This window comes from Bos grunniens, chromosome X (genome assembly GCF_055505025.1).
Source record: "Bos grunniens cultivar Pamir isolate PY7600 chromosome X, Bosgru_T2T1.0, whole genome shotgun sequence".
Taxonomy (NCBI): Eukaryota; Metazoa; Chordata; class Mammalia; order Artiodactyla; family Bovidae; genus Bos; species Bos grunniens.
Genome location: NC_141194.1, coordinates 36,149,822 through 36,164,353, shown reverse-complemented (window position 1 = coordinate 36,164,353; position 14,532 = coordinate 36,149,822). Strand labels below are relative to the sequence as shown.

Here is a 14,532-nt window from a genome sequence, read left to right as displayed (position 1 = left end):
CACAGCAGCTCAACAGACCTCACGTAAGCAGTGTTCCTCCTCTTTTTGGGGGGAAGTATTTGAGAAGGATTGGTATTAATAATTCTTTGAATGTTTTGTACATTTTACCAGTTAAACAGTCTGGTCCTTGTCTTTTGTTAGGAGGTTTTTTTTTTTTTTAATAATCTCCTCACTAGTAACTGTTCATATTTTCTAGTCATGATTCAGTCTTGGTGTTTGTACATTCTAGTAATTTAAGTTGTCAAACTTGTTGGCATGTGATTGTTCATTGTAGCCTCTTACAGTTTCTGTGGTATCAACTGTAATATCTCCTATTTTCTGATGTTTATTTCAGTCCTCCTTGTTTCTCAGGAGTCTAAAGGCTTGTCAATTGTGTTTATCTTTGTAAAGAACCAGCTCTTAATTTCACTGATTTTTCTATTGTCTTTTTAGTTCCTATTTAATGTATTTCCACTCTGATCTGTTATTTCCTTTCTTCTAACTTTGGCCTTAGTTTTTCCTTCTTTTTCTAGTTCTTTGAGGTATAAAATTAGGTTGTTTCTAATTTTTGTTTTTCTATATAGGAATTTATTGTGATGAACTTCCCTTTAGAACTGCTTTTGCTTCATCCCATAAGTTTTGGTATGTTTCCATTTCATCTGTCTTTGGAATTTTTTTCTCTTTGATCTCTTCATTGACACATTGATTGTTCATATGTTGTTTAATCTCTGCATATTTCTGAATTTTCCAGAGAAAGGGGTCAATCGAACAGGAGTATATAACACTTGTAAATATTCATTCACCCAACATAGTGGGTACCTCAATATATAAAGCAAATATTAATGGCTCTAAAGGGAGAAATAGCAGTTTATAATGATAGTAGGGGACTTTAATACCTCACTTGCATCAATGGACAGATCAGACAGAACATCAGCCTTAAATGTGAATGATAATGACAACTGTAAGTTGTATCATGAACCCTTGATCAATTGATACATTTCCAGGCAATAACATTGGTGTAACAAACACATATCAATATGTTTTTAGAAAGTGATACAGTTAGCATTATTGTATAAAGTTGTTAAAGCTTAACACTGACCAGGGGTTTATTATCCAACTTATAGTTGTCATTATCATTCACATTTTGCTCTGTTGGGTTTTTGTTCCAACCTTGTATATGTTAGAAACACAGGTGTATTACCATAACATTTTCAAAACTGACACATGGAGAAATTTCTCATTTCCACAAGATCCACCTTGTCAACTCCAGGTAAAAGAACACACTCTAGGTGAAATAATACCCACAGGACTAAAGAAAAATGCCACCAGAAAGTACAGAATGTCCTTCCAGTGAAACAGTATATTTGAAATAGATGCTCTGTCCTCCTGCATAGAGTGCCAGCTATACTGCCTCTAATGAAATATTAGAATGCTTTATTTAGTAAGACATGCATAAGTACAAAAAAAAAGTGTTTTTACTCAAATGCAGATGTTCACTATTCATTTACATAACAAATCACTGGCCGGTTACTAGCTTCTGCAAAAATCCCCAGGTCGATTATGTCTTGCAACAATGAAGTATAGGTATATATTTATTGCTGTTTTGTTGGTTAAATGTTTTCTTACTGCTTTGCAGTTCCTCTAGTCATTCATCTGTTGTTCTTTTCCTTTGTGATTTGATGACTTTCTTGAATAGTACACTTTATCTTAAGTGTCTACTATAGGTTTTTGCTTTATGGCTACCATGAGGCTTACACATACAAGTTATCAACTTAAGTTGTTGTAAATCTGAACACATTCTGAAGTTCTACATTCTTACTCCTCCCCACTCCATTATGCTTTTCATATCACATTTTACATCTTTGTATCTTGTATATCCCTTACATACAGTTAACCCTTGAACAACATGGTTTTGAACTGTGCAGGCTCACTTATACATGGAATTTTTTTCACTAAACTTGTACTATAGGACTACACAGTGTACTCTTGGTTGAATCTACAGATGTGGAACTGTTCTATGGGAATTTTCAAGTAGGTAGCAGGTTGGTACACCTAACCCCTGTGTTGTTCAAGGGTCAACAGTAATGGGATTGTAGTTAGTTATTTTTATTACTACTTTTGTCTTTTAACATTCATACTGGCTTTATAAATGATTAATCTACCATTTTACTACATTATGTACCTTTTTATTACATTTTATTACATTATTTACCTTTACCAGTGAGATTTAATTAGTGCCTTTTTTCAGCTTGAAGAAAATTCTGTAACATTTCTTATAAGGCTGGTAATGAACTCCTTTACCTTTTGCTTGTCCAAAAAACCCTCTTCCCAACTTTGAATAACTATTTAGATGGGGAGTGTGTTCTTGGTTGGAAGTTTTTTTTCCTTTCAGCACTTTGAATAGATCATGCCACTCCGTCCTGGCCTTCAACATTTCTGCTGAAAAATCTACTGCTGGTCTTATGTATGTTACATATTGTTTTTCTTTTGCTGCTTTTAAAAGTCTCTCCTTAACTTTAATTTTTTTAATTATAATCTGTCTTGGTATGTGTCTCTTTGGGAAATCTGGAGAGTTCCAAACAAGATGAACCCAATCTGGATGTCTGTTTCCTTCCCCATTCTTTCTTTAAAATATCTTTCCATGCTTTTCTCTCTCTCCTCCTCCTGGCACCTCCCTAAAATGCAAATCTTAAGTCAGTTCAATGTTGTCCCCAAAGTCTTTTAAGCTATCTATCTTCGGTTGTTTTTTTTTTTTTTCCTTTTCGCTGCTCTCACTGGCTGAGTTTCACTCACCTGTCTTCAAATGCCTGACCTTTTCTGCTTCATCTAGTCTGCTGCTGAACTCCTCTAGTGTATTCTTCAGCTCTGTAACTTCCATTTGAGGTTATCACTGTGTGTGCCCACTCCTTTCCTGTGTTCAGTAGCACCTTTATGATCATTATTTTGAACTCTTCATCAGATAACTCACTTACTGCTGTTTCGGTAAAGGTTTTATTCTGATGTTTCATCATTCCTCTCTTCATTTTCCTTGACTCTCTGTTGGTTTCTATTTAGTAGATGAAACCACCATCTCTCCCAGTCTTGAAGTAGTCGTCTACAAAAGAAGAACCTTGTCCCTCAACCCTGTCCTAGCTCTTGGTTGCCTGTCAAACCTTTGTGATTGTTCAAGCAGCCCATTTTATTTCTATTGGCTCCCAGTCCTTGGGGGTGTGCCAAGACATTTCAGTGACCCAAAGAAGAGGATCACCATCAGCACCTACATTCAGGCTGATGAGAAGCCAGACCTCAAACAGCAGCTTTTAAAATGTGTGAACATACTCTATAGTCCTGTGGCACCACAAGGGTAAGTCATCTGACTACCAGGGCCCAGTGGTATAGACTTGTGTCCTAGCCAGCAGCCTACAAAGTCGGGGTGCCAGATGGAGGGTACAAGCACCTTTCTAGGAGATACCAGCAGCCTGGAGCAGTGTGGTGGGAGAGTGCAAAGGCACCATCCTCTGGCCTTCATCCACAGAGAGCCTTCAGAAATCTCTATATATAAGCACCAAACCGGAATCTTGCTCCTCAGCCTGAAGCTCTAAGACAAGCAAAGAAGGATTTTTCACACAAAAATTGGGCTGTGTTTCAATCTGTGTCTGTGCTGTGCCCTGAGAGTGGTAGCCAGCCAGGAACTATTAACATCTGTTCCACTATCGAGAGGTCCACAAACACAGGACCTGCTAGCCATCACAGCCAGGTGATTAGGGGGCAGCAGACACATGTACAAGCTCCCCTCTGGGAGGTGCTGGTGCTCTGGAGAGGACTACAGGGGGCCGTAGCTGTATGTTTCCGAAGAAATCTGCCCCTCAGGCCACAGAGCTGTGACATAAAGCCTCTTTCCCAGAAGGAATTGGCACCTCAGTGCTGCTTCTTGCTCTGCCCTGGGTCACCTGTGTGCATAAGCCCTACCAGAGCCAGACACCCAGAGAGAACCCTCAGAAATTTCAGCTGCACACAAAGCTACAAGCCCCTTTCCAGGATGCCAAGGTGGCCCCTGCCGTCCTCCACCCCCAGAGCATTGCATTAGGCCTAAAAGATGTCTGCTATCTCAGAGGCCTGTGCCTCAGGCCGATTGATGCTTTAAGATCAGCAAGTGAGTCTCTTTCACAGGAAGTCTGGGGGCTTCTGAGTCTGCTCCCATCCTGCTAAATACAGTCGGGGTGCCCCCACGTGAGCTCAAATCCTTTACTCCTCAAGGAGAACAGCTCATGTTTCTGAGATCCCTCCCCATGATAGGTCCTCACACGCCGGGTGGGGTCCATGGGGAGGTTGTGTCCCAGCCTTTCCTATTCAGCTCAGTGTAGGGTTTTTTCCTGGTTCACCTGATGAATAGAAGTTGCTCTGCTAGTTTTATAGGTTTTTTCCAGAAAACAATTGTTCCCTGCATAGATCTGATGTGGCCACAGAAGGAAGTGCAGTCTGGGCCTTCCTGCTGCTTCTAAGTCACTTCAGTCGTGTCCGACTCTGTGCGACCCCATGGACTGCAGCCCACCAGGCTCCCCCGTCCCTGGGATTTTCCAGGCAAGAACACTGGAATGGGGTGCCATTGCCTTCTCCGGGGTCTTCCTACATTGGTATATTCAACTGCAACCCTAAAATACCAGTCAGTTTTTAATGCTGCTTACAAGGGATATTTTGGGACTTGAGAGTTCTCCTGTTGCCTCTTATACTGGGACAGCTATCAGTTCCCACCTCAAGTATCCTGAATCTGAACCTTTACAGTTTTACAACCATTAACCATTATACCTAAATTACAGAGTTTTTTACTTTATGTAAGCTGTATGCTGCCTAGCAAAATAATAATCCCCATAATTTTTTAAAAGATAGAACTGTAACTTCTGAACACATTTGAGTCAGTTTAAGTCAAAAAGAGAAGACAAATATCATATTGCATCTATATGGAATCTAGAAAGATGGTACCGATGATCCTTTTTGCAGGGCAGCAAAGCAGACACAGACATAGAGAACAGACTTATAGACGGAGCGGGGGAAGGAGAGGGAGGGATGACTTAAGGGTAATACTGAAACATATACATTACCATATGGAAAACAGCCAGTGGGAATTTGCTCTATGATGCACGGCACCCATAGCCAGTGCTCCGTGACAACCTAGGGGGGTTGCGAGGTTTGAGAGGGAGTGGGCATATGTATATCTGTGGCTGATTCATGTTGATGTATGGCAGAAACTATCACAATACTGTAATTATCCTCCAATTAAAAATAAAAGAAAAACTGTACCTTGTTCTTCATCCCCCAGCCATATCTTTTACAACTTATAATAAAATAAGTTGAAACCATACTTATCATAAATATTGCTTTTCAGCAAATTGCCACTCTAGTGGCAATTTTCAAGAGAATGCCTTACCTTTTATATCGTAGTTCATAATTTACAAGTAGTCTTTGTTTTCTCAGAAGTTAGATCTACATAGTCCTACTCTTTTGATGAACGAAAGAACACAAAGTAACTTTTACAGGGATTTTTTTTTTACCCTAGAACATCCGTCTAGATAAAGAATCTTAACAGTGCTCAATGACCTCTTGCTGGAATATTCTGACCTGTTCTCAACAAGGCAGCTTTTGGAGTTAGGATTGTGGCTTCTGTCCCTTCTCTCTGGTGGTCTTTCCTTCCCTGTCGTACTTGTTCAGTAAAAGGGAGAATGTGAGTGCTGAGTATAAATGCTGCCGGGCCCTCAGCAATACAAACTCACTGGGCCCATCACCCACTTCCAAACTTTACCACATAGGTAGGTTCTGAGCTGATTACTCAAAGACTGGAAAAATATTCTTGGCTTTACTCTTTGAATTTAGGAATACGGTCCTTCAGGCCTTGAGTCACTCAAATTCCACTTAAAAATGGTATTGAGAAAATTCAAATCAGAAAAGCAGACATTTTATAATAAAATAGCAACAAATTTGGTTTGGTAGAATCTTTCACATACTTACCTACTGTGATGAAACATCTATCTTTTGGGGCTCTTGCCTCCGAAATAATTGTCAAAAACTAGAGAAAATATAAAAAGCAACAAGGGAAAAGCAACAAATAACAACCAATGGATCACTGAAGAAAAAAAAAAAATTCATTTATCTCTAGGTAAACAAAAGCATGACAATCCAAAACGTATGGGATGCAGCAAAAGCAGGGAAGTTTACAGCAATACAATCTTACCTCAGGGAACAAGAAAAAAGCTCAAATAATCTAACCTTACACTTACAGTAGCTAGAGAAAGAACAAACAACCCCAAAGTTCGTAGAAGGAAAGAAATCATAAAGATTAAAGCCCAGATAAATAGAAAACAATAGAAAAGATTAGTGAAACTAAAAACTGCTTCCTTGAAAAGATAATTCATAAACCTTTAGCCAGACTCATCAAGAAAAAAGAGAGGGCACAAACCTAAGATTAGGAATGAAAAGGAGAACTTAGAAACCACAGAAATACCGAGGACTATAAGGCAACTATATAAAATGGACAGATTCTTAGAAAGGTACAGTGTCCCAAGATTCAACTAAAAAGAAATACAAAATATGAACAGACCTGTCACAAGTACTGAAACTGTGATTTAAAAACTCCCAACAAATGCTAAGGCATAGATTTGTAATCCCTAGCTCTGCTTACCATAATGAGAGCCTATCTTTTAGGGTGCTGGTGGAATCCGGTCATGGGATCTGAAACCTAACATCAGTATTTCAAAACATGAAGAAAAAAATCTCTCATTATTAATAAGTATGTAAGTACATGTAAAAAAACAAAAACAAAAAACCTCCCAACCAAAAAAGTGCAGGACCAGATGGCTTCACAGGTGAATTCTATCAAACATTTAGAGAAGAGTTAACACCTATCCTTCTGAAACCCTTCCACAAAATTGCAGAGGAAGGAACAGTCCCAAACTCATTCCATGATACAACCATCACCCTGTCACCCAAACTAGATAAAGATACAACAAAAATAGAAAATTACAGGCCATTATCACTAATAAACATACACAGACACAAAAATCCTCAACAAAATACTGGTAAACCGAACCCAACAGAACATTAAAAGGATCACACACCACGATCGAATGGGATTTATCCCAGGGGTGCAAGGGTTCATCCATATCTGAATGATTTGCCAGACCCCTCTGATCCCTTGAGATTCATTATCTATGTAATTTTAGCATTACCTAAAATGACTGAATCCCTTTCTTTCATTAAAATTTTCTTTCTTAAATAAACATCCACTGCCTCTAAAGCACTGTTTTACTTAGTCTTGAAATCACTTATTTGCTTTCTGAATATCTTCTGGCTATTTCCAGTAAAATAAAGAACAATCTAAATAGCTTAGAGAGACATAAACCTGGTTTGTCTATTTGAATGACAGTTATTTTACTTGATTTTAAGTGAGTATTTCCCTGATTCTCTTGCCTCAAGGACAAAGTCAGTCTAGTTTCCAAAGAAAGAAATCTTGGCAGTACCTTTTTATTCAGATCAATGAATGTTACTTGTTTTCAAACTACACATTTAGCATGATGAGAAAGATTGAATTTTCTAGGAAACTGTCCAAGTTTGACATACCTTATGCATCAGGACAGACTGCTTTTTGTTTTGCTCTGACACCAGGCCTGTTGCATTCAAATGCCAGCTCCAACATGTGTGTGTTAAGTGACCTTGGTTTTATTATAAGGTAACATCACTGAGCCTCCATTTCCTCATCTGCAAGTGGGGATGATTATTAGGTGCAGCTTGCGAATTGTGTTGCTATTAGTAAAGTAAAAAGCTGCTGTGATGATTCTATTCTATTGTCTAAGCTTTGTTTTTAAAATAGACTCACACTTTTATTTTCAAGGGTTAACGTTTTTTTCTCCCAAAGGAAAAAAAAATCACAACTTTGCTGCTTTTTCCCAAGTGTGCCAAGGAAACCACAGACATTGATTTATACCAGCCAAGCATGAAAACAAAACAAAACAAAACAGAACCATTTTCATGTGCATTATTGATTATCCAAAAGTGACTGGACAAGATTAAAAAGTCATTTGTCTATTCCATTTATTCTAAGATTAACATTATATAATTATTTGAAATCACATATTATTTGTGTTTTGTGGTTAAGATTAAATGGAGGGGAAGGAGATGGTGAGCTGAGAGATGGCAAAGAGAGGAGAAATCCTCATCTCTATCGATTAAGAAAGTTACCTACAAAGTAGATACTTGGTAGGTCTCTATAAGTAGATTAATAAAACTTTTATTGAGATTTAGTACAGTTTGATTCCAACTTTCTAAAAAATGTACATTTGTGTAAGGATTTGACTGAGAGTTGGCAGAGAGTAGTTGTAAACCAAAAATGTTAATAGTGATTTTATCTTTGCAGTGTAATTACAGATGATTGGTTTTTCCTTTTCAGATATTTCTGCATTAGTAAATTTTTATATAATCTATATTTTCTGTAATAAAGTTGGCAATACTAAAAGTAACAGTTATACAAAAATAGCGTACACTTTTATTGTTTACAAAAAGCTTCATGAGTTTTCAACCTGGATTATTAACTGACTGTTTCACTAATAAAAATTTAATTTCCAGTTTGGGGTATTGTCCTAACATAAAGGCTCTACACTTTGGGATTACAGTGTCTCTACTTCTGGCTTGTTTGAATGTTGCACCTTGCATATTTTCACCTGCACACAGCTGTTACTAAATCATACCATATTTCTTACAGCATATCAAACTTTTATCTTAGAATCACGGAATGTTGGAATAATAATGTACCTTATAAGATGACCAAGTTTAGGGGTGGAACACTGTGGGTCATTCTTAGACCCACATAGTACTTTAAAAGCCTTTATGACTAATAAAAGACAGTGCTATGAAACAAACAGTTTTAGCGCCCACAGTCTTACCTTCTGCTGGGTGTTTAAATACTATCAGTAGCCTGCAAACAAATATTGTGAGGGGAAAAAAACAAACATTATTGGCTAAGTTTAAGCATTGGGGGTGGTGTTTGTACCAAGGTTTGGGATATAGATTACTCCAATTTGAAGCAGACTTATGATACACAAGTGAACTGTTAATCACTCAGTTGTGTCTGACTCCATAGACTGTAGCCTGCCAGGCTCCTCTGTCCATGGGATTTCCCAGGCAAGAATACTAGAGTGGGTAGCCATCCTCTTTTCCAGGGGATCTTCCCAACCCAGGGATCGAGCCCACGTTTCCTGTGTCTCCAGCGTTGCAGGCGGATTCTTTACCATCTGAGCTACCTGGGAAGCCCATGATATACAAAAATTCATTATAATCACCACTACTTATTGAGTGTTTAGATGCATTAAATCTGTGTACTCTGGGGCTGGGGGGGGAATACCTGGTAGGAGAGAGTCCCAAACAGAGCTATTGGGAAACAATGCATTGCATCTGAGCACTAAGAGCCTCCAACAGCCTGAAATAGCACAATGATGATGGGGTCCCTCTCTCATAATTGGACATGGAAAATGGTATTTACCTTCTATATTAAAGGGGAGATTAGGTGGTATATTTGGAAAAGGGAAAATTCTTTATGCTTTTTGCCCTTCCAATATATCATAACTGAAAATACAAAAAACACCAAGTCTTGAAGACCTTGGGTTCTGACTCCCCATTTTAGGGGAGAGTCCAGAGGGAGCACCATGATCTACAGTTTCTTGTCAGGGAAAATACAGGCCGCAGGTCACTGGAACCAACAAATCTGGTTTGGGGTTTTCTTTTCATCATATTAATAAAACCCAGATATGCGTTCATTTGCTATTTCCGATCTTTGGATCATGTTGATTTACAGTTAATCTCCTCTTCTATTTTCAGAAGGAGTTTTGGAACACGTACACAAAAGCACAACAAGGAGAGAGTAACAGAGGAAGTGACTGGTTTCAGTTTTACCTTACCTTTCCATTAATCTTTGGCCTCTTCATTATCCTCCTTGTCATTTTCCTGATCTGGAGATGCTTCCTAAGAAACAAGACTCGCCGACAGACAGTGACGGAAAGTCATATTCCTTTCCCTCAACACCTCAATATTATCACTACACCTCCCCCACCAGATGAAGTCTTTGATAACAGCGGGTTGTCCCCAGGCTTCCTGGAATACGTGGTTGGGCGCTCAGATTCCGTCTCCACTCGCCTGTCCAACTGCGATCCCCCACCGACCTACGAGGAAGCCACTGGGCAGATGAACCTGCGGAGGAGTGAAACAGAACCTCATCTTGATCCGCCTCCGGAGTATGAGGACATCATCAACTCCAACTCAGCCAGTGCCATTGCTATGGTGCCAGTGGTCACCACTATCAAATGAAACTGCAAACTTCTTTCTACTATAATCGTTTTTAAAATACTAATGAGAGAACTTTCTAGCACTTTACCACTACATACACGTGCATCTGACTTATTGGACTCTGACAGCATACCACTTCATATTCTCCGATTTGATTTTCATTAGTTCTGTTTCCCACTCTAAACTCTTTATCCATGCTCATTTTTGCTAATGGAAATATGTGAAGAGGGAAAAATACTAGTGGAGGTCTTCCTAGGAGACGTACTTTGGTGTGTGCGCATGTATGTTTATGTATATATGTACATGAACATAGACGTGTGTGTACATCAGCCCAGTATATGGGCACCTGTTAAAAAGTCATTAACATCTATCTAAATCACCCGTAAAGAGAACATTACTCACCAAAATTGGAGGTTGGGGGAAGGCACCAACAATTTGTGTAACAGCAATGTGCTGTTGAATTTTGAAAATAAGATGAACTTAGCCTGCTTTTAAATTTTTACAGGCTTTTGTTAACCTTCTTAAACTTCCTTAAAAGGGAAAAAAATGCATATAGTCAGTTTTGACTTGAGGAACATCTCAGAGGGTGACAGAGAGAGAAGGAAGGCATAATAATTGATACCTTGTTCCTAGTGGACAGCAAGAAAATCACTGGTCCTTCATGGCTTTTGGCTGCTTTCACAGGAGGGATTTTGGTGCTGTAATTGACTGCCTCCCCCACAAAAATTAAACAGTGTTTGCTTAGTGTCCTTGAATGTCACATGCTATTTGTATTAACATCTTGGTGGAGTGGATTTCCTGGCAAAAGAATCATTTCTCAAGTAGATACTCAAATCGATGACAGAACGGATGCAGACTTCTCCTTGGCTCATTGGCAACACTTTCTTTCTCCATGTTACATTGCCTTTTACTCTAGTTGCTCTCCTACGACCCCAGAATCTTCTAGCAAGTAAGAATTTAGTTAAAACCCTGGGAATTATTTTCTTAATGTTTTTGTATAGAGTGAAGCCTTTGTCTCAAGATCATTACCAGACAATTTTCCCTTAAATTAAGAACTGTGATTTCTGCATTATTCTCCAGTTGGCAGAGGAAGACTGCAAAGTCTGTGTTGTGCCAGGCGCACAATAAATCTAGTTATAGCTGCAAACATATCTCACAGTTGCTATTTCATTTTGTATTTTCAGATTTTTTTAACTGCAGAATTTTTGTTGAAAATCTTTGGAGCAGGGGGAACAGGCTGTGAATGAATTGCCAACATAAACTGGCTAGGAAAGAAGAAAAAATCCAACAGTTATACATGCACTGATAGAAAATGCATTATATCGGTCAGATTTCTGTGCCACTCCCACAACTCCTTAGTGTTGGATAAAATGGCTGATCAGGCAGAAGGCAAGCAGGTTTTGGAAGCGTCATGTCCTGCGGCTTCCATATCCATCCCCACGCAGACTCCCCTAAACCCTAAGGAGGAGGACTGCTTGGGAGGACCTTGAACTAGGAGTCAGATGACCTGAATTCAGATCCCACTCTGCCATACCCTTGCCAGGCCACTTTGGGAAAGACCCATATCTGACCCTCGAGCTCCTTACTTACCTCTGAAATGGCGATAGTATCATTCGCCCTGCCTTTTAAAGTCCCTCCTGGGGCTTTAAAAGGATGCAATGAGATGATATGTGTGAAAGTCATTTGTAAGACCCGAAGAGCACTCTAGGTGTAAGGTCACAGCATTGTTCTCCTTGCTCTCATGGGGGAAGAAGCTTCTGTTTCCCCAACATGTATCTGAGTTTTCACAGAAATAGAGCAGGCTGCTCCGTTAGTGGCTCACAGGTTCCTAATTTGAGTGTGTGGGCTCTTAGTTCAGCACCTGTCATTCTCTGGTCTGTACCAATGCTGGGCCTACTTAATGACAACTGTCCGCTCAGCACAAGCAGGAGTAAGCAAATGCTGGAAAGGGAACTACTGCTGACTGTGTTTAGATAACAGGTTTTACGGCTTTCCTGGACTAAAAATTAATAAATCTCGAACCTGGTCTCAGCAGAAATGACAGCATTGTTTTGAATTTGGCCCTGAGTACATGGTAATCTCTGGCTTCTACTTAAAGCTGAGAATGGGAGTGTTTGAGCCAGTAATGGATTTTGGTTTAGAGAAAAATTAAGGCTCCTTTTGTGTGGACTTTTTCTTTTGTCATTAATATCAGGCCTCAGATTAAACCAGCAGTTCTCAACAAATGGCAATGAGCCCCGATGGGAGTCCTTGAGAACATTCAAATTTGAGGGGGGTCTGTGAGACCAACAGTATTTTCATAATAACACCAACACGTTCGTTGTCTTTTCACTTTCTCTCTCAAAAGTTGTTAAAAACGTTAGTCATCTTCCCATGCTTTTGTTTGTTTTAGAAAATATAGCTATTTGCTTTAAAATGTTATTTGTGTTTAGCATGTAATGGACTTTTTAATTTGGGGACTTTTATATTTTTAAATCAATAAGTACTTATTTTTTTTTCACTTTTACTTTCTAATATGGCAAATACTGGTAGCTATAAATTTCATAAACAAAAGCTCTTTGGTGTCCAGATCCCCAACAAATGTTAAGAATATAAAGGGGTCTGGAGACCAAAAGATTGAAAATTACAGGATGAGATAAAGGAGCAGGATGTTCTATTACTAACTATACATACTTGTCATTTAATTTTACATTCTAAACTCCTGATAGTGAATTTAACGCTGCCTCTTAGAGATACCTGAATTTAAGTATAAGAATGAATGTTGATCCTTGAAGCAAACACCAAATGCTTACACTGATCAATGGCTATAGCTTTTTAGACCGTTGTCAGAGAACACACTATTCCACACCGTTCACATCAGCCACAGGTCTCATGGCCGCATTCAGGTGATAATGACAGGCTAAGCAAATGTCTAAGATAAACACAATACTTTCTTTAAGAAACAGTCTGTTAGTTTGTTTGATCTTGGTTTGGGTTTGACCTTTTTAGAAACCCTTTTGCTACCCTATCTGGTTTTGTACACTGAGTTTCTTAACATTTGTTATAATTAAAGGGGCTTGTCTGGAATAGTGTCTATTTTTATGCTTTAGCCTTTCTTACCTGACTGATATTACATTCACCTTTGATCATTTTTAATAAATGTTTATTTTTACAGATCTATTTAGTACCTTTCTTAAGAAGTAACTACATTGAATCAACCAGTGTATATTTACATGAAAGAATGGGCTACCTGGTCTTTTAGTGGATCGGTTTCCAGACCTCCATCTGCAGTGATTGTGTCTGGAATCCTAGAACTGGCACTTTTCTGCCTCCCTGCTTTGAATGTCACAATGAATTGTATCTGTTTAAATTAAATGATTTCTCTTTTTCCTATTGACCAGTACAAATACAGATGCTGTGTTTGATTCACTGTTAATGATGACTTCAAGATTGATGATCTGATAGAATAACTGTGGAGGGAGCTTTACCTTGGTTCTGTGTAAATAGCATGTATTTGATAATATTTCACATTTTTAAACAGCTGGTTTACATTAAATTATGGTATTTAACTATTTTATGTTCATTCCAGGTAAGGTTTTTCTTATGTTTCTGTTTTGGGTATGCTAAATAAAGCTATTTTTAAACCCAAAAGATTTCTTCTGCCATTTGTTAATAATTAGATTATGGTGAGGTGATAAACATGCTGTATAAGCTCTTATTGTGATCTTTTTAACATGGTAAAATTATTACACTTCTTTTTTTCTTAGGAATTTAGGGAACACTGCTCAGTAATCAAAAATTACCTGTTGAAAACTTCAGGGTGTTCAAAGCCTAAGAAAGAATGATCCATACTACTTGTGAATGATGCTGGAATGATACAAAATGGGAACATTTGTTCCAAAGGGGTAGACTCAGTTCCCTGCTATAGTGGAGTTTGTCGACTACTGGGAACAGTGTTGTCTACAGATACAAAAGACCTGTGTTTTCTCCTTAGCAGAATAGCTTGCATTTGACATGACACACTGAGAAAGGAAAGCAAAAGATGGAAACGTATATGACCACAGGACATCTCCCTAAGTATAGTTACCTCAAAGATGAGAAGCTGATGTGACGTGTCATTAACTAAGCAAATGTAAATATGACTTGATCTTTATGGTATACAAAATTAAATCAATTTACTTATATCCAAGGAAAAATTTTAAGTATAAATTGTAAGCCTAAAATGTATATTTTATAAGTGTAAGTTTAGGTACTTTTAAAAACATCAGT

General features: G+C 38.4%; 1 protein-coding gene across 4 annotated transcripts in view; it reads left to right on the top strand.

Moving 5' to 3' along the window:
- PRRG1 (proline rich and Gla domain 1) overlaps window positions 1-13,914 on the top strand; it is a 160,743-nt gene extending 146,829 nt beyond the window's left edge. For all 4 annotated transcript variants that reach the window (XM_086387643.1, XM_086387646.1, XM_086387644.1 and 1 more), the window contains one exon: window positions 9,820-13,914. In XM_086387643.1, the coding sequence (XP_086243769.1) occupies window positions 9,820-10,305 (486 nt within the window). In that variant the 3' untranslated portion in view covers window positions 10,306-13,914. The remainder of the gene's footprint in view (window positions 1-9,819) is intronic.
- The last annotated feature ends 618 nt before the right edge of the window (window positions 13,915-14,532 follow it).